This window comes from Podarcis melisellensis (genome assembly GCF_964234715.1).
Source record: "Podarcis melisellensis genome assembly, chromosome: 8".
NCBI lineage: Eukaryota > Metazoa > Chordata > Lepidosauria > Squamata > Lacertidae > Podarcis > Podarcis melisellensis.
In genome coordinates, this window is record NC_138540.1 from 14,163,655 (window position 1) to 14,181,554 (window position 17,900).

Below are 17,900 nucleotides of genomic sequence, written 5' to 3' on the forward strand. Positions count from 1 at the left end.
TTGAAAGACTGGCCACATTCACACCATGCATTTAAAGTTCTACAATACCACTTTGAAACAATCATGGCTGTAGTTTTGTTAAGGATGCTGAAAGTTGTGGGGGGGGCACATTTTACCCTCTCAGAACTACAGTTCCCAAAGTGGTTTAGCAGCCCGTCCCTCCCCACAGGGAGCTCTGAGAATGGCAGTGCTGGGAGGGAAAGAGAGGTCTCTGTTAAAAGAGTGAAGAAAGTTCCTATTGTTTTGAGGTGTTTTCCTCCACAATTCGAATTAAACAACCTACCTACATTTTAAAGCAGCGAAGTATTTTCTGGGAAGAGTGATGGGCTAGCTTGAGTTGTACTAGAGGTCACCTACTTCTGTATTCACAACCAGAGTTTTCTAGTATCATTTTTGCAGTCAACATGTTATGGACATGGGTGGCGCTGTGGTGTAAACCACAGCACCTAGGACTTGCCGATCAGAAGGTCGGCAGTTTGAAAACCTGTGACGGGGTGAGCTCCTGTTGTTCAGTCCCTGCTCCTGCCAACCTAGCAGTTCGAAAGCACATCAAAGTGCAAGTAGTTAAATAGGTAGCACTCTGGCGGGAAGGTAAACGGCATTTCCGTGCACTGCTCTGGTTCGCCAGAAGTGGCTTAGTCCTGCTGGCCACATGACCCGGAAACTGTACGTCGGATCCCTCAGCCAGTAAGGAGATGAGCGCCGCAACATCAGAGTCATTCGTGACTGGACCTAATGGTCAGGGATCCCTTTTGTGGGGGGGGACATCCTCACCTTTCCAGAGTTTAGGCTGACTAAAACACCCCCAGGAAACCTATCCTGTTCAAATATCGACACTGAAGAGAGGAGTGAGATTGTGGCCAAGATTAACAACATAAGAGAATGATCTGCTGGCCCATCTAGTCTGTCAACAATGTCTAGGCAACACGATGACCATAGACATATGTTATAGAATTCCTTCAAACCATAAAAAGTACCAAATGAAATCTTTAGTCTCAAAGTCTCAGAAAACCTTTAAATGAAGCGAGATAGCAAACCTTGTATGATGAAAGACGAGCTGTGAAGCTTTGTGTATTCAGCAAATATGATGTCCAACACTGAACAGTTGTTCCGGATATTGACTACTGTTTTGTAGAATTCTTCGTCAGCATGGTGGGAGAATATAGAATTGCTAAATTTTGTACTTGTTACCGTTTGAAGGAATCCTGTAAAGTCTATTACGTATGTATATGGTCATTGTTTTGCCTAGACATTGCTGATGTTCTCTTTGCAACACAGGGGTTTGTTTGGTTACTTATTGCTGGCCCATCTAGTCCAGCATCTTGCTTTCACAGTGGCTAACCAGATGCCCCAATATAAAACCAGCAGCCCTCTCCATTTCCAGCAACTGCTATCCAGAAACACTGCTGCCTCATTTATGGATAGCCCTCTTCTCTAAGAATTTGTCCAATACTCTCAAAGTCATCCAAGTTGGTGGCTGTGACTGCCTCCTATGGGTGCAAGTTCCACACTTTTAAATATGTGCAGTGTGAAGAATTTTACCTGCCCCAAATCGTCCAACATTGAACTTCATTGGCTGTCCACGGTTCTGTTTCATCATCTCCCAAGCATCCAGACATTATTAGAAAGCGGGGGTTAAGTTTATTTTCATATTTATCCATCTGTGCAAATAAAACGCTTATTCACAATGAATGCCCAATGTGTGTGCCACAGAACAAGACCTCTGCCCTTCACCCTCGATGGGTCTTGGCAGAATTCACCTGTGACTGTGTTTATGAAGTCAAATAACTCTTTGACGCCCAGAGTTATAGCTTTACCCAATCCCCACTTGCAGTGATTTCCCTTTGATCCCATCCAAATCTCATTAAATTACATTTTTCCTTATTTTGGATTGTGATTGTGAAGAGGGAGCTATGTGCACCTTGAGTTCCAAAAGACACTTAAAAAAAAATATATGCACCATTTTCACTCCTCAGCTTACAACCTGTGAGATTAATTCCCCAACCTACCCTTTTAAATAGAAACATTGTCCGTTTAGAGGTAGTCAGCCCCAACCCCGAAATGGAGAAGGATCTGTTCAACAGTAAAGGATTAACTGTGTTGCGTGCTCTCCAAAGTCCAGAGGAATGGAGAAAGCCTTCACAGCATCTTCATTCACTTAAAAATTGTGCCTTGTCAGCTCTCGGGAGGTTCTTCTTGAGCACCCAGGAGAGCCTCTCTCTCTTCAAGAGACGGTAGCCTCTTCCGACGGTAGGCAAGGAACTGAAACGAGATCTGAATTGGTGAAGTTAAGGACAGTTTCTGCAGCAGGAAGAGCCAATTTTAGTTTTTAATTGTGTGCCTCTTGATTTTACCGTTGGTCCATCTCAAATTAATCTGTGTAATCCTTTTATTTTTTAAAAAGACCCTTGCTACTTAAATGTGGTGTTGCAAAAAAGAGAAAAGAAATCAAGTCAGCAGCATATATCTTCCTATATAGATAGAAACGTAATGCTGTCGTCACGCAGCCCCATTGGAATGTTTCATCACAATTCTGGATTTGCACGAAGACAGGGCAGAGGAGCAGAAGAGAAGATGCAGCAGAGTAGACCCACTTTTCTCCCAGGAGCTGAGCTGGCGTAGGTGGACCCAATCCCAGTTTTACCCATGCAGCCGTTTGGTAGCTTAGGCCCAACATCACTCAGCAAGCTTTGTTGAGTAAGCAGAGAGTTGATTCCCTGGGTAAATAATTAAAAGATATGGCACTATGATGCATTGTCTATAGAATTCTCATATCTGCACAGGATTTTGCCTCTGCAGAAACGCAAAAAAATCTGAACGCTGGCTGGGGGTGGGAGTGTCGGGGCAGAGAGAGAAAGAAAGGATACAACGATGTCGAGAGCCAGGACTCCCAAACTGCCAATCAGCCATGGGAGGTGGTGGATGACGTAGCTGCCTTCAGCTTGGCCCCGATCCGGGTTTTTCAGCAGGACGCTGAGTCCGTACAAAGTGTTCCCCAGCATCACCAGAGCGAAGAGGGAATAAGATATGCCGACGGTCGATTTCCTCTTGAACTGCAGGGTAAGTTAAGAGGAATTGCAATTATCAAGGCAGCCCTGTTTAGGGAAGCTTTTAATGTTTAATAGGTTATTGTATTTTAGTGTTCAGTTGGAAGCCGCCCAGAAAGCTGGCTGGGAAACCCAGCCAGATGGGTGCAGTATAAATAAATTATTATTATTATTATTATTATTATTATTATTATTATTATTATTATTAGCAACAACAACAACAATAGCAGCTCTCAAGGTTTTCTGGCAGGGAATCTTTTCCCAGCCCTACCTGCCAATTCCTTCAGGGACTGAACACCTATCAGAGAGTCGGGAACACTTATCAGAGAGTCGGGAAGAATAGGTTGCAATTGTGGACATCTAAGGGTGATGCTGTGGGTTAAAACACAGAGCCTAGGGCTTGCCAATCAGAAGGTCAGCGGTTCGAATCCCTGCGACGGGGCGAGCTCCCGTTGCTCGGTCCCTGCTCCTGCCAACCTAGCAGTTCAAAAGCACGTCAAAGTGGAAGTAGATCAATAGGTATCACTCCAGCGGGAAGGTAAACGGCGTTTCTGTGCGCTGCTCTGGTTCGCCAGAAGTGGCTTAGTCATGCTGGCCGCATGACCTGGGAGCTGTACGCCGGCTCCCTCGGCCAATAAAGCGAGATGAGTGCCGCAACCCCAGAGTCGGCCACGACTGGACCTAATGGTCAGGGGTCCCTTTACCTTTACCTTTAAGGCAAACAATGCAGATGTGTTTGGAATCTTGCAGACAGAAGCAGACTTCAGGCTTCTCAGATCTACATTGGTGGTTTGTTTGTTTTTGACTAGAATCTCAAATCAACGGCTATTAGCCATGATGGCTATGCTCTGCCTGGAGGCAGTAAAGCTCTAGATACTGAATGCTGGGAATCACAAGAGCGATAGGCCCTTTGGGGCATCTGGGTGTCAGAACTGGAATAGATGAGCCATTGGTCTGATCCAGTAGCCAGGCTGTACTTCAGATCTACCAGGTGCAAAAAGTTTGTTTTTAGCAGCAGAACTGAGCTGAGCTCCTGATGGCCACTTGTGATCTCTCTCCCACCCAGCTACAGCCACTGCAGAAAATGAGCAAAGCCTGCTTTGGATCAGGTCAGACTATTCACCCATCTAGCCCCATACAGTCTACTCTGACTGGCAGCAGCTCTCCAGGGCCACAGACCAGGGAAGGGCCTTTCCCCTCCCCAGCAGCCCAACCCTTTTTGATTGGAGATGCTACTGGGAATGGAAACTCACGTGCAAGCAAAGCAGAATGTTCTGCCACCTGCTAAAAAGAAAGTAAAATTCTATATTCCTGCCGCTAGGAAAAACGTTTTCTTATATGCAACTGCTGTGGCCAGAATGATTATAGGGAAAAAAACTGGAAGGGAGAAAAAACTCCCTCAAAAAGAGAATGGCAAATAAGATTTTGTGAATACAGTGGTACCTCAGGTTACATACGCTTCAGGTTACATACGCTTCAGGTTACAGACTCCACTAACCCAGAAATATTACCTTGGGTTAAGTACTTTGCTTCAGGATGGGAACAGAAATCGTGCTCTGGCAGTGCGGCAACAGCGGGAGGCCCCATTAGCTAAAGTGGTGCTTCAGGTTAAGAACAGTTTCAGGTTAAGTACGGACCTCTGGAACGAATTAAGTACTTAACCTGAGGTACCACTGTATATAGAATCAGCAAGACTTACAGCAGTAGTAAGAAGCCAATCAGACCAAAAACTGATAGAGGAGTGGACATGCGTGAAGGAATACACCAAAAAACATTGTTCTGGTATTAATATATTGATATGCAATGAATGAAACTGATAGAGTAAAAAATTAAGAAGAAATGGGTATAAGATGAGACAAGTCAAAAATAATATAACACAGCGAAAAGAAAAGAAAAAGGAAGCCACACACAAGTGTAGGGAAGTCAAAATTTATGTTTGTATGTTTAATTTGTCTGTTTTCTTTCTTTTTTTGTAATCTAAGTTGAGAGATGTATGTATCTATGTATAATAAGTTGGTTTAGTGTTTTGTGTTTGTAAGTATTGCATTTACAGTGGTACCTCAGGTTAAGTACTTAATTCGTTCCGGAGGTCTGTTCTTAACCTGAAACTGTTCTTAACCTGAAGCACCACTTTAGCTAATGGGGCCTCCCGCTGCTGCCGCACTGCCAGAGCACGATTTCTGTTCTCATCCTGAAGCAAAGTTCTTAACCTGAAGCACTATTTCTGGGTTAGCGGAGTCTGTATCCTGAAGCGTATGTAACCTGAAGTGTATGTAACCAAAGGTACTACTGTATCAATAAAAGTTTTTTAAAAAGTAAAATTCTAGTCCTCATGGTTCAAAGAAAAGGGCCCATTTAAACAAAAGCAAAGTCAGCTGCCCTCGTACTGAGTCGGACCACTGCTCCATTAGCTTGATCTTCTCTGACTGGCAGCAGCCACCCAGGATATCAGATGCCCTGTCTCTCCTGGACCTACCCGGAAATGCCACTGCGAGTTGAACCCAGAAACTTCGACATGCAGAGCAGTTGCTCTGCCACTGAGATACTTTAACCTCCCTCCCAAGCCAGCCTGAAAGAGCCGCTGGTACTGAAACAGACCCTGCCCCATTTCCCTGAGCGCAGCTTACATTCGTGTAGATCTGTGGGACCCGGGAAAGCAGGTAGAGGACAGACGAAACAGACCCGATAATGAAACCAATGATTTCTTGCTGGGTGAAAGGCTGCGGAAGGAAACGAGGCCGTTAAAAATAAATAAATGGCCCAAGAACGGAACAGGTTTAAAATTAATTCTGCCCAAACCAGCCCGCCACCCTCTGGCTCCCCTCCTCTATTTTTTGAAAATATTTTTTATTCGTTTTTCAAGAATAAGGAAATATAGGCAGCTCTCCGTTTACAGTGGGGTTATTTTCTGGGAACAGCGTGTAAAGCCAAAATAGTGTAAAGTCAAAACAGACTGGGTCCATTGGCAGGTGGGAGTGCCAAAGCCTTTTCCCCCTGGTGCCCACCCGTGACCATTAGGTCCAGTCATGGACAACTCTGGGGTTGCGGCGCTCATCTCGCTTTATTGGCCGAGGGAGCCAGCGTACAGCTTCCGGGTCATGTGGCCAGGATGACTAAGCCGCTTCTGGCGAACCAGAGCAGCACACGGAAACGCCGTTTACCTTCCCGCTGGAGCGGTACCTATTTATCTACTTGCACTTTGATGTGCTTTCGAACTGCTAGGTTGGCAGGAGCAGGGACCGAGCAACGGGAGCTCACCCCATTGCAGGGATTCGAACCACCGACCTTCTGATCGGCAAGCCCTAGGCTCTGTGGTTTGCAGGGATTTGAACCGCCGACCTTCTGATCAGCATGCCCTAGGCTCTGTGGTTTAGACCACAGCGCCACCCGCGTCCCCCCCTTTTTATAGGTTTTCCAAATTACCCATAACACCCTTAGTGAAACATCATACATTTGTCGTAACTATGTCATAAATTGGGAGGGGTTTCTTCCAACAGAAACCTGAGCACCAGGCCTGCCCTGCGCCTCACATGACCTCCAGCTTCCAATCTTAAGGTGAAACAAATAAACAAGCATACCTCCCACCCAGTACGATCTTCTGCGGACGAGAGAAGCATCCTCCCTCTGAAGGACGCAGTGTCGTCTCTGGGAAGAGAGGAGGGTCTGTCCAGGAAGGAGGTCACAGACACCGTTCCCACAATGAGGAACGCAAAAGCGGCATTGATTGAAGCGGAGACTGAGGAGGGAAAGAGAGAAATTGGTTTAGGATAAGGCAGAAAACTGGCCAGAGAGGAAGGGGCGTGTGAACAAAGGGATGGGAAACCTCCTTAAAAAGTTTCCCGAAGTAGCCAAAAATTAAATTAAAATTAAGGGAAAGGATTTGCTGAATTAATAAATTAGAAACTGGAATACAGAAAGGGGAGGTATGAGGAAGTCGGGGAAGTAAGTTATAAGAAAATAAGGGATTGAAATTAAACTTGTTTTTACTTTTGTCTGTTTGTATTATTGTTTTGTTTTGTTTTTATAAAATTTTTGAAACTTTAATAAAAATCTTTTTTAAAAAAAGTTTCCCGAAGTAATAATAATAAAATTATTATTTGTACGCTGCCCATCTGGCTGGGTTGCCCCAGCCACTCTGGGACATATAAAAACATGGGTTTGAAATTGTTATTGCAAAACAATTTACATATAACAACACAAAGACAATATCTCAATGACAACTAAATATTAACAAACAACACATCGTCTAACACAGGGATAGGCAACCTAAGGCCCGGGGGCCAGATGTGGCCCAATTGCCTTCTAAATCCCGTCCATGGACGGTCCAGGAATCAGCGTGTTTTTACATGAGTAGAATGTGTGCTTTTATTTAAAATGCATCTCTGGGTTATTTGTGGGGCCTTCCTGGTGTTTTTACATGAGTAGAATGTGTCCTTTAATTTAAAATGCATCTCTGGGTTATTTGTGGGGCATAGGAATTTGTTCATTATTTTTTTCCAAAATATAGTCCAGCCCCTCACAAGGTCTGAGGGACAATGGACCGCCCCCCTGCTGAAAAGTTTGCTGACCCCTGTATAAAAACATACTAAAACATCAAACATTAAAAACTTCTCTATACAGGCTGCCTTCAGATGTCTTCTAAAAGTCAGATGGTTGTTTATTCCTTGACATTTGATGGGAGGGTGGGTGCCACTACCGAGAAGGCCCTCTTCTGCCTGGTTCCCCGTAACCTCACTTTTCGCAGTGAGGGAACCACCAGAAGGCCTTCGGAGCTGGACCAATGCAGCAAGCTTCTGCCTGACAATTTCCCCAACATTTCAGCAGTGTGGCATAGTGGTTTGGAGCATCAGCCTAGGACCTGGGACAGCAGAGTTCAAATCCCCCACTCAGCCGCAAAGCTCGCTGGGGGACCTTGGGCCCGTCACTGCCTCTTGGCTTATTCTAGCCTGCAGGGTTGTTTTCGTGAGGGCAAAATGGATCAGGGGAGAACCACGTATGACACTTGGAGGAAAGTTGGGATATGAGAGGCAGTGTGGCGTAGTGGTTAGACTGTTTTGCTAGAACCTGGGAGAGAAGAGGGTTCAAATCTGCCCCCTCAGTAATTAGGGTCACTGGGGGCCAGTACTTGCCCTCTCAGCCTAACCTACCGCCCAGGATTGTTGTGGGGATTACATGAGGTCAATAGAGGAAAAAAGTGCAATTAGTGAATAATAAATCATTATTAGTAATGTTTAGCCCTACTGTGGCTTTTTGGGAGTACATTTAGGGTTTCCCATAATTATGACGTCAGTAACAGATTTTCCTTCAGAGGAACAGTCTCAAAATGACACCCTGCCACTGACCTTCAGCCTCACAGTGTTAAAATATTTCAAAAAAAGAGGAAGAGATAAATTCATTATCAGCAGTCAGGAAGTTGTTCACAGAGTTAACAGATCTACAGGAAGGATTGGTTAAAAAAAAAAAAGTTTGATGAAATTAACAAGATGGAGAGGCAAGTCCTTTGTTTTAAAGGGTGGGGAAAGATTTAAGGATTACGATTTAAGATTGACCCAGGGCTTCTAATTTATGAATCCTTGCCAAACTTTAGATTGTAGGTGTTTTGAGACAACAATCTGCCCTTTTGTACTCTAAAGCATCACACAAACTGATAGAACTATACAAACTGATAACAGTTAAAATGTATAGGACAGGAACGTGGTTATGCAGTGGCAGAGTAGATGTTGAGCCCTGGAGCCAATTAAGTGAGCCTTAGAGCATGTACAGAGCGCACACCCACACCCTGGAAGTCGGTGAGCATTGAGTAGAAAGGTTTCAAGGGTATTCCAGGAAAACTGCAGCACTGGCACTTTGGTTCGTTCTTAACCATAGGCAAAGTAGGGCAGAGAACTCTGCACATGCCCAGAGGTAAAAACTAGAATTAAGTTGCATGCCCCAAACCTCAAAATGGGGCCCCAACTTGTGTTGAAAGTATTTCCTGAAAACAGGGCTAATGTTTTGGGTTTGGTGTTTTTTTTAAGTTACAATTGTTTAATGTTTTGCAAAACCTGCTTTTCTTGGTCCGTGTTAGTGAGTTGAAACTTACAGGTTCTGTTCTGGTTCTTGACTTTGTAATAGAGGTAGAGGGACATCATAAGCAGGTCTGCCAGTACGTAATAGATGGCTGTGTATACCTGTGGCAGAGAGAGAGAGAGAGAGAGAGAGAGAGAGCGCTGTCAACAGCAACTCTGAATTTAAAAGAATTAAAATTCTGCACCCAGGCTATACAGATTCCGCAAAGTGATCCAGATGTTTGGGACTACAATTCCCATCATCCCTGACCACTGGTCCTGTTAGCTAGGGATGATGGGAATTGTAGTCCCTGACCACTGGTCCTGTTAGCTAGGGATGATGGGAATTGTAGTCCCAAACATCTGGAGGGTTGGAGTTTGCCTATGCTATGGTTACCAGATTTTTTTCAATGAATCCGGGGACCCTTTTTTTGGGGGGGGGGAGCTGAGTAGCAACAGGGAGTCAGTTGTGGGGATGGTGAGGCAAAAGACCCTGGGCTCAAGAACACATGCATATTGTATAAAGGTGCAATGCCCTTCTTTCGCACCCTATAAAACATACAGTGGTGCCCCGCAAGACGAACGCCTCGCAAGACGAAAAACCCGCTAGACGAAAGGGTTTTCCGTTTTGGAGGCGCTTCGTAAAACGAATTCCCCTATGGGGTTGCTTCGCAAGACGAAAAAAATCTTGCATCCCCCCCCGCGGGTTTTTTTTTTGCTTTTTTTGCCCTTTTCTTAAACCGCTAAGCCGCTTATCAGCTGTTCCGCTGATAAGCCGCTTAACAGCTGATCGCTGGAAGCCGCTTGACAGCTGTAGCGCTAATCCGCTAAGCTGTCAATGGGCTTGCTTCGCAAGACGAAAAAACCGCTAGGCGAAGAGAATCGCGGAACGGATTAATTTCGTCTTGCGAGGCACCACTGTAAATGCACAGTTTTTTTAAAGACTGGGCAATGGCGTGCCGCCTGCCCGTGACTCCCAAGCCTTCCCTGATCTCCTGCCCCCTCCCCCCCCTTGTTGTGACAGACCGGGGGAGGCTCAGGAGTCGTGGGTGGGCGGCTGTTGCCCAGTTTTTTAAAAACTGCGCATTTATGTTTCGCAGGGTGCGAAAGAAGGGCTTTGCACCTTGCCTGGAAGAAAAACCATGGGCCTTGCGCCCTTCCTGGGCAACGGCCACCCATCCACGACTCCTGAGCCTCCCCTGATCTGTCAAAACAAAGGGGGAAGGGGGCAGGAGATCTGTACCGCCGGACGTCCCCGGTTCTCCTTCGGCAGTGGCGGCAGCAGTGAGCAGCTCCTGAAGCCAGCCAGAGCCAACTGCGCTACCAGACTGGCTCTGGGCTGCTGAGGCTGCCGTTGCCACGTTTCCCGGGGACAGATTTGCAAATATGGGGACATTCCGGGGACAGAATTTGTCCAGGGACAGATCTGCAAATCCGGGGACTGTCCCTGGGAACCGGGGACATCTGGTAACCTAGCCTATGCCTACCCTTCATCCTCTTGGGTCACCCTCCTCAGCACCCATTCCAGCTGGTCAATATCCTTGAACTGGGATGATGATGACGACAACAACAACAACAACAATTATTATTATTATTATTATTATTATTATTATTATTATTATTATTATTATTATTTATACCCCACCCATCTGGCTGAGTTTCCCCAGCCACTCAGGGCGGCTCACAATCGAGTGTTAAAAACAATACAGTGTTAAATATTAAAAACTTCCCTAAACAGGGCTGCCTTCAGATGTTTTTTAAAGATAAGATAGCTGCTTATTTAGAGGTCCTGGGCCCTAAGGAAGTTAGATTAGCCTCAACCAGAGCCAGGGCCTTCTCAACACTGGCTCCGGCCTGGTGGAACGCTCTGTCTCTTGAGACCAGGGCCGTGCGGGATCTGATCTCTTTCTGCAGGGCCTGTAAGACAGAGTTGTTCCACCTGACCTTTGGCTTAGAATCAGTTTGATTCCCTCCCCCTTTTTCTTTTTCCTTTATCCTCCTATGATGAGATTGCTCCCTAATTGTTTTAATGTTGTATCTTAATCTTTTAAATTGTATTTTAATCAACTTGTTTTTATTAATGGTTGTTAGCCGCCCTGAGCCTGGTCTTGGCTGGGGAGGGTGGGTATAAATAAATATTATTATTATTATTATTATTATTATTATTATTATTATTATTAATTTCCTTCACATCTGAAGGGAGAGCATTCCACAGGGCGGGCGCCACTACCGAGAAGGCCCTCTGCCTGGTTCCCTGTAACCTCACTTCTCGCAATGAGGGAACCGCCAGAAGGCCCTCGGTGCTGGATCTCAGTGTCCGGGCTGAACGATGGGGGTGGAGACGTTCCTTCAGGTATACTGGGCCTAGGCCATTTAGGGCTTTCAACACTTTGAATTGGGCTCAGAAACGTACTGGGAGCCAATGCAGATCTAGATTGGATGCCCAGAACTGGACAGAGGACTCCCAGGTGAGGTCTGACCAGGGCAGAACAGAGTGGTCCTATTTTAAACCACACAAAACATGGATGAGAGCATCCATTTCAGTTCAGTTCACTCTGCTCCAGAAAGGCTCTTCTTACCTGTAGTGGTAGCTGGTCAGCCAAGAACGACCCAATCAGGTTTAAAGAGTCTCCTCCCAACCATCCCAGCAGGAAGTAGACAGATAATGCCTGGTCCATAATTCCAGTTTTACAGGCCAGGTAGTATTGGCTGCAGAGCGGAGACATTGGAGGAAGAAGCAGTTAGAGTAGGCTTGCTGGTCAAGCTTTGCTTGGTCACCTAGGGCAAGCAAATGATATCTCCAGGTGACCAAGCCCCCAGTCCAAAAAAAGTAAGATTGTAGAAGTCTGCATGTAGACACACACAGACACATATACACACACGGTTACAATATTGCTTTTTATGTATAGAGATAGTTCTGTGCTTCTGTTTTGCTACTTTGATATTAGTTAGTTTTACGGGTTTTATTTTACGTTCGTTTATTTAAAAGTAGGCATAAACTGCATGATGTTTTTTAATCTCTAAAAAAGTGTAGGATGCAAGAACATCGCTGAAACAAAAATGCAAGGTGTAAACAGCAAAACAATTGTTTATTTTTGATTTTATTTGTTGAATTTATATTACCGCCCTATACCCGGAGGTCTCAGGGCAGTTCAGAGATTTTATCAAAGATAAAAACCACAAAATACATAACCGAAATGAACAACAACCCAATAACGCCACGCCCCCCGCAAAAAAAAAAAATCCACCACATTTTAAAAGGTCATAGGATGTCAATCAAATTAACCAAAGGCCTGGTTAATTAAGTTCTGGGGAGCAGAAAAGCAAACAAAAACAAATAAAATTTCAGGGAATTCAGAGAAATAAAGACAGGGTCTTCAATCTTGGGTCAGGGAAAGTCTGGGCAAAAAGATATACATGTATTTAAGAATGTAAGAAGAGCTGCTATATCAGGGTCAATGGGCCACCTAGCCGGCAACCATTTTTCCACAGAGAGATCTTTCTCAAGACATCTGAAGCAAGTAACGACCGCTGCTTCACATATGCACTTCATTTTAAATGATGTTTTCGCAACCTGCCCGGAATCCATTTGGTGAGTAATAAGTAGATATATTTCCTGGGCTTTACTTTAAGAGACAACGTAGGTGAGAACTGCAACGAAATGTTGCAGCGCAGGGCGCACTACCTTGCTCGAGATTGCAGCCAGCCACATGAGCTTCGTGTATCATTTGGAGGGATTTTGTCGTTGCCACTGCAAAGAAAGTGGGGAAAAGGAAAGCTTGGAGTTTCCTAAGGGCAGCAGGAGACTTGCTCGAGCGGGAAGTGACTCACGCCTCCAAAAAAAATTATGTTGCGTCAGGGTTGGTTAGCAATGAGAAACTCGCCCGTCATTCCAGCAGTGGGTTGTTGAGTTCTTCAATTAGGAGATATGATCTCTCCAGGCAACCTAAGAGGAAGCAACCGTTTGTTGTTTTTGCTTTTTGTTACTTACGGGAAAGCCGCCGCAGCAAAGCAGAAGATGGAGAGCAAGCCCAGCACCACGCTGGATATGTCCCAGCCGTCCTGGGCACATTCGTGGAATATCTCCCAAACCCACTGGGAGCCATTGGGGCAATCTGAGAAATTCATGCTCAGAGAACCAATCATTTGCAGATGAACTGGCATTGTGCGTATCTGAGCAAAGGCTCAATTTAGGGAATTTAGGGAAAGGGAGGCAAGGCCGCAGATGTCACACGAAACATAAGAGGCAGGATTGTTTGTCCATAGCCGAACCATGAACCTGCCAAGGAAGAAAGGAAATAAATAAGTGTCATAGGAATAATAATAATAATAATAATAATAATAATAATAATAATAATTTATTATTTATACCCCGCCCATCTGGCTGAGTTTCCCCAGCCACTCTGGGCGGCTCCCAATCAGTGTTAAAAACAGTACAGCATTACATATTAAAAACTTCCCTGAACGGGGCTGCCTTAAGATGTCTTCTGAATGTCAGGTAATTCTTTATCTCTTTGACATCTGATGGGAGGGCGTTCCACAGGGCAGGCGCCACTACCGAGAAGGCCCTCTGTCTGGTTCCCTGTAGCCTCACTTCTCGCAATGAGGGAACCGCCAGAAGGCCCTCAGAGCTGGACCTCAGTGTCCGGGCTGAACGATGGGGGTGGAGACGCTCCTTCAGGTATACAGGACCGAGGCCATTTAGGGCTTTAAAGGTCAGCACCAACACTTTGAATCGTGCTCGGAAACCAGTCTTTTAGCGTGGCTGCACTCTGAAACTCCCTGCTAATTGACATTGGTCAAATGTCTCAATTATATTCTTCCTGACGCCTGCGAAAAACTTTTCCCTTTAGGAAAAACCTTGTCAGACACAAATTTTAATCCATAATTTTAACCTAGAATGCTAAACAAACATCTAGAGGGAATCAGGTTGGGGGAGGCTAGTTTAAAGGGTTGTATCCAACTAAGCAAGGGACGCGGGTGGCGCTGTGAGTTAAACCACAGAGCCTAGGGCTTGCCGATCCGAAGGTCGGTGGTTCGAATCCCTGTGATGGGGTGAGTTCCCATTGCTCAGTCCCTGCTCCTGCCAACCTAGCAGTTCAAAAGCACCTCAAAGTGCAAGTAGATAAATAGGTACCACTCCAGTGGGAAGGTAAATGTTGTTTCCGTGAGCTGCTCTGGTTCGCCAGAAGCGGCTTAGTCCTGCTGGCCACATGACCCGGAAGCTGTACGCCGGCTCCCTCGGCCAATAAAGCGAGATAAGCGCCACAACCCCAGAGTTGGTCATGACTGGACCTAATGGTCAGGGGTCACTTTACCTTTATCCAACTAAGCAGACCCACTGAAATGAATGAACCTAAATTAGCCAAACTGTGTGGTTGGTCTACTCCAGAGGTCAGCAACCTTTTTCAGCCGTGGGCCGGTCCACCGTCCCTCAGACCATGTGGTGGGCCAGACTATATTTTGGAGGAAAAAATGAACAAATTCCTATGCCCTACAAATAACCCAGAGATGCATTTTAAATAAAAGGACACATTCTACTCATGTAAAAACACGCTGATTCCCGGACTGTCTGCGGGCTGGATTGAGAAGGCAATTGAGCCAATCCAGCCCCCGGGCCTTAGGTTGCCTACTCCTGGTCTACTCTTAACATTGGATGCAAGCCAGTACAGTGGTACCTTGGGTTAAGTACTTAATTCGTTCCGGAGGTCCGTACTTAACCTGAAACTGTTCTTAACCTGAAGCACCAGTTTATTTAATGGGGCCTCCTCCTGCTGCTGTGCCGCTGGAGCACGATTTCTGTTCTCATCCTGAAGCAAAGCTCTTAACCTGAGGTAATATTTCTGGGTTAGCAGAGTATGTAACATGAAGCGTATGTAACCCGAGGTACCACTGTACAGCTATTTGCCACTGGGACTTAATGGAGCCTCCAAGTTCGGGGTAGTGTATCTCTAACTACTAGCCTGGACCCAAATGTCAAGGGAAACCCTCCATCTCTTTCAAACCCTCCCCTCCCTAACCTGGGCACTGTCCAAAGCAGCTACTCTTGCAAAGCACTTTTTCTGGGATCTGGACAGCTGACACAAGGGCCATCAGCATTTTGCATACTTAAAAAAACAGCTCAAGGAAGAATCACACTCGTGAGCAGGGAACCCTTTCACAATCCCACAGGCAAAGCAAAAGAGAGAGGACTTTAGCCGGCAAGAATTGCCCACCCCAGCACATATTCTTGCTTTGCAGGCACAGAGAAATCGTCATTTCAGCACAAAATTTATTTTTCATTCTGACACACACACACACACACACACACAGAGAGAGAGAGAGAGAGAGAGAGAGAGAGAGAGAGAGAGAGAGAGAGAGAGGGAGAGAGAGAGTTTGGTCTTCCAAAGCTGAATTATTTTTTCTTTTTTTCTTTTTTGCTAGCCAAACAAGAAAGTAAAAAGCTTTTTTTTAAAAAAAAACCAAAACTTTCTGACTGGAGTCCAAAGGCAAGACCAGATTCTGGAGCGCTTCACCTTGGTGTGTGTAAACAAGAGGGTGACAAACCACTTCAGTATTTACCACACGGTGACCTGGTTTGCTATCCAAATGTTTGTCTGAGAAGAAGTCCAGTGGAGTATCCCCAGCCCCACATCCCTGGTCTGTTCTAGGTGAGGACAAAAGGCTGTTTTTCATTCTACAGAGCAGGGTGGAAAAGAGGTCACAAAACCATCAGCCCTCGTGGACAAAGATCACTTGGAGAATTTAGAGCTGGGGTCAGCAAACTTTTTCAGCAGGGGGCCGATCCACTGTCCCTCAGACTTTGTGAGGGCCGGACTATATTTTTTTTGGGGGGGGGGGAATGAACAAATTCCTATGTCCCACAATAACCCAGAGATGCATTTTAAATACAGTGGTACCTCGGGTTAAGAACTTAATTTGTTCCGGAGGTCGGTTCTTAACCTGAAACTGTTCTTAACCTGAGGTACCACTTTAGCTAATGGGGCCTCCTACTGCCACTGCACGATTTCCGTTCTCATTCTGTTCTCAAAGTTCTTAACCCGAGGTACTATTTCTGGGTTAGCGGAGTCTGTAACCTAAAGCGTCTGTAACCTGAAGAGTCTGTAACCTGAAGCATCTGTAACCCGAAGTACCACTGTAAAAGGGCATATTCTACTCATGTAAAAACACCAGGCAGGCCCCACAAATAACCCAGAGATGCATTTTTTTAAAAAGGACACATTCTACTCATGTAAAAACACACTGATTCCCGGACCGTCCGTGGGCCGGATTTAGAAGGCAATTGGGCCGGATCCGGGCCCCGGGCCTTAGTTTGCCTACCCATGATTTAGAGAGTATCCTGCTCTCTCACAGTAGCCAAGTAGGAACTGTCCCAAAGGGACATTGAGGCTTTGGCCTGATGGAAATTTGGTGGGGGAAATCTACTCTGCTATAGCTAGGGGCCAGAACTTTTGGGTTAGGTTCTATTGGTCCCTGCAGGAATAGGGTAACTGTTTCAAAAAAATAAAGAGAGTTGGAGAAAAAAAGGAGCCAGAATAGCATCCACAATGACCTTCCCCAGGACAGATCTAGCAGGTGGAACACAAAGAAGCGAATTCCAAACTGGCTGTGAGCAAAGAATATACTCAGTACATGCCCAGAGTTACTCTTGTTTATCGCTGCTTTCCACCTTTGCAGAGGTCCGGAAATGAAAGAAGCCACTTGTACATAATTAGCCACTTGTAATAATTAGCAGTTGCAATGGGCCACGATTCATCTTCTCCCACCCATCCAAAAACGTTCAATATACCATCAAAGAAAAAGAACAAAAAAAATTTCCTCCCTACCAAACTCCATTTAATAATAAGGTTTTCCCCAGGCTGAATCATTGCCTATTTTTTTCAAGCCTGGGAGCAGTTCTGGGACACAGGAAGGCCTCTGAGCACAGGCAGAGTGGCTTTTTTTATTTTGTAAGAAAGGAGGAACCACACCCAAGGCCTTCGGTGGGATGGGGGCTTGCTGATAAACAGCCTCCTGATAAACCTAAGCCCCAGGTGGTCTTCCATTTCATTTGCAAGACAGTCATCAAGGAATAACGATAGATAGTAATAACTCAATCTTTTTGTGTGGCTGCACTTTGGAACTCCCTGCCCATTGAAATCAGGCAGGAGCCTTCACACTCCTCTTTTTCGGTGCCGGCTAAAAACATTTTTTACGCCAGCCTCCCCAGATTATTATGATGCGAGTTTTAATCTGTTTTTAGTCTATTGCTATTTTACCTTAAATTATTGTTTTTTGTGCTAATTTTATCGTTTTGGAAACTGCTTTTGAGAAGGTTTTTTTAAAAAACAAATATAAAAATCAAGCGGTATATAAAATTTATAAATATCTTGTACTTAGCATCACGAATTTTTATCATCCTGGCCTTTGGCTAGTACGATAAACCTATGGAGCTAGCATCAATAAATTAAGCTGGGAAAGGAAAAGAGGGTTTTCAAACAATACCTGCCCTGGTTTGACCTCGGGGGAGGGAAACATCGTGCCCTACCCCCGGGTTAGGAACCCTACTTCCCCTGGGGACAATCATTCAACTCACTCCGATTCCCAAAGATGCTGAAGGCGCTTTAGCTCCTGGCCCTCGTCTGCGCGCCCCGGGGTGCCATTGCGCCCAAACCGGATTCGCTCCTCTTGGCGGCTGTTCAGACGCCGACCCGGAGCGCGGCTTTGTTTTGTTCTCAGCCCGACTCGGCCGCAGCTCCTCCCCTGCGGCGCCGGAGGGAGGGTTGGCGGAGGCGGCGGCGGCGTCAGCTGACGGCAGAGCCCGCCC

General features: G+C 45.6%; 1 protein-coding gene across 1 annotated transcript; it reads right to left on the reverse strand.

Moving 5' to 3' along the window:
* Positions 1-1,618: 1,618 nt before the first annotated feature.
* Positions 1,619-17,854, reverse strand: SLC66A1 (solute carrier family 66 member 1). Its single transcript, XM_081923826.1, has 8 exons — positions 17,670-17,854; positions 13,086-13,373; positions 11,674-11,803; positions 9,130-9,217; positions 6,626-6,783; positions 5,675-5,767; positions 2,868-3,053; positions 1,619-2,274 (listed from the first exon to the last, which is right to left on the reverse strand). The coding sequence occupies exons 2-8, from the start codon at positions 13,256-13,258 to the stop codon at positions 2,176-2,178; spliced, it is 927 nt and encodes a 308-aa protein (XP_081779952.1). The 5' UTR covers positions 13,259-13,373; positions 17,670-17,854; the 3' UTR covers positions 1,619-2,175.
* Positions 17,855-17,900: the final 46 nt, after the last annotated feature.

What these genes read in the sequence shown, in the direction of transcription:
- SLC66A1 (XM_081923826.1), bottom strand. Translation starts at nt 13,258, where the DNA reads ATGCCAGTTCATCTGCAAATGATTGGTTCTCTGAGCATGAATTTCTCA. An exon ending in CTGACCAGCTACCACTACAG is followed by an intron (nt 9,218 to 11,673) that starts GTAAGAAGAGCC and finishes TCTCTGCCACAG; the next exon opens with GTATACACAGCCATCTATTA. An exon ending in TCCCACAGATCTACACGAAT is followed by an intron (nt 3,054 to 5,674) that starts GTAAGCTGCGCT and finishes CTTACCCTGCAG; the next exon opens with TTCAAGAGGAAATCGACCGT.